The sequence below is a fragment of the Formica exsecta genome, unplaced genomic scaffold, assembly GCF_003651465.1.
Source record: "Formica exsecta isolate Colony F162 unplaced genomic scaffold, ASM365146v1 scaffold3, whole genome shotgun sequence".
Lineage (NCBI taxonomy): Eukaryota > Metazoa > Arthropoda > Insecta > Hymenoptera > Formicidae > Formica > Formica exsecta.
Window position 1 is genome coordinate 644,152 of NW_021850256.1, and position 7,165 is coordinate 651,316.

The 7,165-nt window shown below is 42.5% G+C and overlaps 1 protein-coding gene across 3 annotated transcripts in view; it reads left to right on the forward strand.

The window, feature by feature from the left end:
* The first annotated feature begins 4,336 nt into the window (after positions 1–4,336).
* The window catches only part of LOC115237566 (protein groucho-like), a 24,919-nt gene continuing 22,090 nt past the window's right edge, over positions 4,337–7,165 (forward strand). For 2 of the 3 annotated variants that reach the window (XM_029810694.1, XM_029810696.1), the window contains exon 1: positions 4,337–4,781. In XM_029810694.1, coding sequence (XP_029666554.1) covers positions 4,722–4,781 — 60 coding nt within the window. In that variant the 5' untranslated portion in view covers positions 4,337–4,721. The remainder of the gene's footprint in view (positions 4,782–7,165) is intronic. The other variant, XM_029810695.1, reaches the window with a different exon arrangement.

A 7,165-nucleotide genomic window follows, 5' to 3' on the forward strand; every position in this document is an offset into this window, starting at 1 on the left:
ACCCTTCTACCGGGATACGACATCGTGGAACTATTACGAGAACCGATTTGGGAAGGAGAGGCGTCGGTATTAATTGGCGGACAAGGAACACGGTGGCGGCGGCGACGATGTTCGTCGTCTTCTAGCCACTTCTTCGAGGGCGTTTTTTCGTGTTCGTCGCATGGTGACGACGAAGACGACGACGTTCTCTCATTGCAGCTCTCTTTCCGCGCTTCGAACAGAAGAGACCAACGGGAATGTAGCTCACTCTTTCTCTCTCTCTCTCTCTCTCTCTTTCTCTGTCAGAGTATATCCTCGACCGCGTATACCGCGCGTACACCACGTACCACGTATACCGCGTCCACACATACGTACACGCCGCGGTCGTCGCGGGGAAGAGCGCGTAGAAAGGTATAATAAAGGTAGGGTAGAGTATACCAAGTCCGCACGGACTTGACGGTCGGCTGTCAAGCGTCGCGAGAGGGACGCCGGCATTGGTCGGCGAGCGGCGTTCTTCCGGTCGTATTGGCCTTTTTCACCACTCGACGACGCCTCTTTATTCGGTTCAGGGCGTCGCCGTGCATTTTTATGCACGCAGGTTGGCCGCGTGGCGCCGAGCGCGGCTCTTATAGGCGCATCTCGCGAGTCTCGAGACTCAGTCCGCGCGGACACCGCCGGACTGCTAGTACCGTCATCGTCGTCGCTGCTGCCGCTGCCGCTGCTACGAGGCCGAGGTTAAGACGCCTTGGCAATCAAGTAGAACCTCGGGCAAGCAGGGCCGGGCCGGTTACGGCGTCGCATCGGTACACGAACAGAGAGAAAGAGAGAGAGAAAAAGCGTACACGAAGGCGGCCATATTTAGAGAAGGAAATCAGCGAAGAGCATTTCGCACCGCGTACCACCGAGCTACTTCTCTTCTCTGCCGCCCTCCATTCCACCACAACGACGACCACCACCACCACTACCACCTTATCGTCTCGCTCCCGTTCCCCAGCTTCGGTTCGATCCTCCACACCCGGGGGCTCTTTCCGCAGCCCGTCGCTCGGATGGATTTGACGGATGAAAAGCAACCGGTCGTGTTTTTCTCGCCCGCATTCTCTCCGGTAGCTTTTCCGCCGCCGATACTTCGCCGCGACGAATGTTAACGGGTAAGGGGGCGCGAAATAAGTCACGTACGTTTTTTACGTATAACGCGGCGCTCCGGCGCTAATAACGAGTCGTCCCTCGTCCCGCCGTCCCTCTTCCAAGCGAGAGAAAATGCTTACGGACCTTTTTTTCGCGCGCAAACGTACACACGCGAACGTCAATGGTATATACGCGCGCGTAATCACGCGCAGAGAGAGATGGTTCGGAGCGGAGCTTTCCGAGAGGATTTTTTTTTTTTTTTTTTTTTTTCCAGTCCGAGTCTCATTGCCGTCCGTTGTCGCCGTCGGCGTCGATTCGAGTCGACGAAGCTCGAGAGAGAAAGAGCTGCTCGAGAGCTTTTCTCGCGTCACGTCTACGCCGAGCATAACGCGATTTCTTCTTTGCGATTGCTTCTTCCCCTCCGTCCTATATTTCACAAAAGCGTGCATACGCACGCTTCCATCATTTTTTTAATATGCCATCCGGAGATCGCGATTCTTATTTATTTCGCCGCAGACACATCATCGACGTTCGACGACGACGTTCGTACGATTCGAATCGGCGACACTTTGGCTAACGGAAAATCATCTTAAAATTGACCGAAAAATCCGCAGTTCGATAAACGTGGTAGACGCGTTCTTACTCACATACGCGTACATTTAGAAATGATAAATACCCGGTGCGGGGAACTCGAGACGAAAGGAAGAAAGCTCCATCGATCGACCAAAGCTCGCTCGTGCGATAGGGAAAATAATTTCGGAAACGGGAGCATTTGAAAAGCGACAAACCGGAAATATCGCCGAGAGAACGCTCGACGAGTTACATCTCGCGTTCGCACGCGTATGCGTCGCGACGGCTCGTGTATCGCGCGCCGATTTACGACCGAGCCAATCGGCAATCGTTACAAACACGCTTGGCAAGAATAATGCCAATTAAACACGTTTTTCGACGAGTCAACTGCACGTCGCGCGACCGCGCGTATCCGGTTCGTCGACGAGAGCGACAAAGTTTTTCAGCTCGAAATATTTTCCAGAGCGAATCGTGCGTCAGCCAAACGGACAAGCGCATCATCATCGGAACCGAATTTGCACACGAGTGACAAAATATCTTTTTAATATTTTTATTACACATACGTTGTGTAAAATATATGTATAATCCCTAAAAACTTATCTTTTTCAAAAAAGGTAAAAAAAAGGCGCCAGTTGTGAAAAACTGCTACATATATTTACAAAATAATGTTATTTTAAATCGCATAAAAAACTGTTTTACAAATTATTTTAATTAAAGTAAAATATATCCTACAAGAATAATGTGATATCAAAAAATAATTAATAATAAAAATAATTTATTATAATAATAAAGTTAAAATAATTTGTAGAACAGTTTTTTCTATTTAAAATAATACTATCTTATATTGATTAAAATAACAATATTTTGTAAATACATGTAATATAGGGTTTTTCACGACTGGCGCATGTACTTGCCGTTTTCTTTTTACCTTTTTTAAAAAAATAAGATTTTAGGGATATATATTTAATTTTAATTATATATTTAATTTTATTTGAACTCTCTCTCTCTCTCTCTCTCTCTCTCTCTCTCTCTCTCTCTCTCTGTTTGTTATCACAAATGATAGTGATGTAGTTAATTCGCGATAATTGTCGCAAAAGTGTCGAAAACCCGTATTGTGATGCTTGTAGCGAGCGAAAGGACTCGATAACAATGTGTATGATCGATACTAAAGTCCGAAAGTGAATATTGACCGATAAAAGAAATCGATAAGATCGATAAACGAGAGAGTGAGACGCATTCTTATCCCTATAAAAATAATCCGGATAAGTAAAGATTGAACACATTTCGAGCACGTACGTACATATCAAGAATACTATATCGCTCTGGATCCGTTTATACAAAATATTATACTTAATATTGTGCGCGCATGTTGCGCAATATGCTTTTACAAGATAACGCTAACGATAAATAAAAATTGGTAAACTTGCGCGAAGGCAGTTCTGGATCCGCTCTCGAGAGTCAGCGAGATATGAGTATTATCTGCCACTTATGTTCCTCTCCGCGTATACGCGTTATCTTTTTAAGTCATACGATTCTTGTGAACCTTCATCGGTCCGAGCAAAACGCTATTAATATTCGTTAGATAGAAAAGGAACGGTATATTGACTATCGAACACTTCATTTTTTGGTTCTATTAATAATATATATGTGTATATTTAAAATATACGCTTTCTTTCTCTAGATATACATATGAGTGATATATATATGTAAGAGTAATAAATCTTGTGGAGTTCGACGTTAAGGAAGATAAAAGGTTAATACTTTTTTATGACTCGTTTTTACACATTTGGTTAACCTGACTGAAGATCTTTTCACAGGTTTTTGTGCCATGGACAATTATCATTTGCAAACCATAATCTCTTTTTTTAAAGTTTCAAACTATAGAAGTCTCTCTCTCTTTCTCTCTCTCTGTAACGGTTTAAATGTATCAGCTTTTATTTCGTCTTCCAAGATATTAATTTTTAAATATTTTACAGAGTTTTAACACGTGTATCCTAAATCTAAACGATCCCTAAGTTTTCGGGTTCTTTTGTATTTCGTATTTGTTCCTTCTCGAATATTCCCCGCTTTCACTTTTTACCTATCTACCATTTTCCAGTCTTCTATCTTTCTCTTCTTTTAGTTTCCTCATAAAAAATTACCATGACCTCGTGGTGTGTGTAAATATTTCACACTGTCAGAGGTCTAAACTCTCAAAATTCCCCGCTGACTGTTACGGATACTCTGAAAAGTTTTTGTCTCGACTCTTGGCAGATAAAGCACGTGTACGGCACGTGTAATGATAATGATGCCTTTTTCTTCCTTTTCAATACAGATATCTGGTCCTTTTTAAGACGCATACCATTTCTTTTTTACATCCTTCTCTTTCCGATACGTCCTTGAATTATTTTCCTCATTATTAAAAAAGATTTCTTTCTCGAGTTGTTCGATTACGAGCTGAAGGATTCTCTTTGAACACATCATGATTCATAAATTATTAACTCCTTTCGACAATTTTCTTCGTAATTCTTCATATTTCTCCCGCCGGATTAAAACCAGCGGATGATCGAAATTTGTTTGAACTTCTAATCACATCGTCTCAATCTCTATAGGATTTTTCCGCGATAATTTTTTTTTTTTTTTTGTTTTTTGTGGCAGCTCTGTGACGAAGCACGTGGAGGATATCCCAGGGCGACACCTAGCGTCCGGAAGGTGGCGGGACGAACGTTTCTTGGCGATTGGCAGCGACGACGACGGCGGCAGTTCATCAGTTGACACACACGCGCCGTTGGATGTGGATCGTTTCGTGCGATTGTTATCGTATCAGCTGTGTAACGTGTTTTTCGACGATGTGCGATTCACAAATATTCGACGTGTGATGTTGCGTAACGTGTGTCCGCACGATTCGTCACTGTGAATTTAAATTTCTGTAGTGTGTGAACGTGTGTTAATACCGCGCTATTTTTTTTTTTATCTGGCGCGGCTGTGATGAATAACGGTGAGAATATCGCTTCCTGGTTTCTGGACGAGGTGCGGTAGTGACATAGTCACAAAACTTTTGGAGTAATATGTATTCTAGTGCCGGTATCAACGCGGCAGCGGTAGCCGTGGCAGCAGCTCGACATCCGGTACGTAGAATCGAGATTTTTTTTTTCCCGTTCTTTACTTACGAATAATATTATCGGACGCGAAAAGCGGGAACGGGATCGTATCTCCTAAAGATTTTCCAAAACGTGTTTGGAGTCGCGAGATTCTTTTCTTAGCGAACATGAACACACTACCGACATATATTCTCGTCGCTTCGATTGCCTTACCAAGCGCACTCCCTTTGAACGGAAGCGAATTTCAATATTCAATCGATCTTTTCTTTATAAAAATTTAGAGACACTCTTGGCTTATGAATCATAAAAGATGAAAGTATTTCTTGAAAATTAAGTTTTAGAGAAACAAACAGATAATAAAATATTTTTTAATTTATCCCTTTACTTTGAAAAGAATTTTAATTCGAGAGCTTTTTAATTACAACATATATAACGTTGAAAATTCAAAAATTCAAAAAGAATTGTGAAAACCTTCAACATTTTTATTAAAAGAAAACTGGTTTCAAACTGAGCAAAATATCGACAGGCATTTACCAAAGGTTTTCTTTTTTTCAAGATAACATCTTATAATTCATGTAATTTATACCGTTCATGTCATACCGTCACTCACGAGAACAACGAATACGAATTAAACGGAAGATAAAATAATCATTTGCCTATGGAAAAAAATTTATAGCACATAATAAATATAAACTAGAAATCTTTTCTAGGTAGTAAAACAAATCGATCAGTCACAGTTGAACATAATCTGGCCATTGTCCTATTGTCGTATTGAATTGGAGTGAAAGTGTACCTTTTGGTTTACGATACTTAACTTGTAAACAGCTGTTACTTCTTTTTGTGCGTATATTTTTTAGAAATACTTTCAAAATTAAATTTTACAGATGTATCCTAACACTGTTAAAAATATCGTTGCTTATTTCATGTTTCATATTTTTATTATATGTATATCCATCTGTTCTGATGTACTTTATATTTTTAGGCTTGAAGAGAGTTTAAATTAATCTATCTATTTATCTTTAATAATTAATCGCAAAGAAAATTGTGTTTTTTATCCTCCTTGTCTTGTGTCTATAAACTGAGCTAACTTTGAAGTTAATCGACCGATATCTACTCGCCACATATATAGTTATTACCAGATACACATCGCTCGTGCCTATGAATTGCATTATTTCTTCTCCGCTGTCAACATCGCTCTCGCGGAGTAACGAGATAATTAAAAAGTAGCGGCGGCGTATTAACGTTTTCGAAGCTGGCGCGCGGAGCTTAGGCCACAATAAATTCTTTCCGGCGATTATTTATTTTTCTCCCGATTCTCCCCCATCTCTCTAATGCTTAATAGTTCCGCGCTCTCGCCGTCATGCACGCACGCACACACGCACGCACGGGTCCCCGCGCTAAATATCTGGGCGCAACCGTGTATAAATACGTACCGGTTGAAATTGACCCACACGCGTTATACAATGGAACGGCCGTAAAAGGAGGGGGAGGACGAAACGCGAATCGCGCGCGCGAACAGAGCCGAGCGACGACGGAAAAATATTTGGCTGCCGAGCAAATTTTCATTCGACTGTAAACACCCGGCGAGCCGAAGCGGAAAAGCTCGTACGCAAACGACGAAAATAAATCTATATATCGCGACGCGCGGGAAAGAGGACAGGGGACGGGGGGGGGGGGGAGGGNGGGGGGGAAGCGCCGGAGCCGCCTCCGCCCCCGGTATCCGCAATTACGTTATATCTGTAGCTATAACATTGGGCGCGCACAACGATTAACCGCGCGGCGCCTGCCCCTCTCCTCCTCCCCCCCCCCTCTCCCATCTCTGCCGTCCGGCGGGGGGAAAAAAAAAAGTCAAACGGAAAAGTGGGAAAAATAGACACACACGGAAAAAAAAAGCCACGTCGCGTAAAAATGGATTTGCCCTCCCGTTGCTGTCGCGCGGCGATAACGAACCGCCCTGGAAGATTTCCAAAGCGGGCGCACCCGATATATCCGAGGCTCCGCAACAGATTTCCCTTCATCGAGAAATTTCTCTCAAATAAAGCGTTAACCTTATTCTCTCGTCGTCTTGAAAGTACATATTAGCATTAAGCGGCGAGGCGGCTGAGCTTTGCTCCTCGGATGAGACTCTTGAGAGAAGATGGGATTATTCACGGATGATTGGTCAATTTAAACAATAATGTCTATTTATATATATTTTTTTATGCGCATTAAAGATATTAAAAGGAAAAGGATAAAAATATATATATATCTACTCACACAACACATATTTCTTTTTCGTTCGTGCCATTTTTGTTTGTACTAAATGCTTTCACAAACGCGCGCGTGCGGTGATAATCTCATTAGTGTTCCGCCAACGACGACACGGACCGATCTCCCGTTGTAATTATTTCCCGGCGTGACGCGAGAAGGAA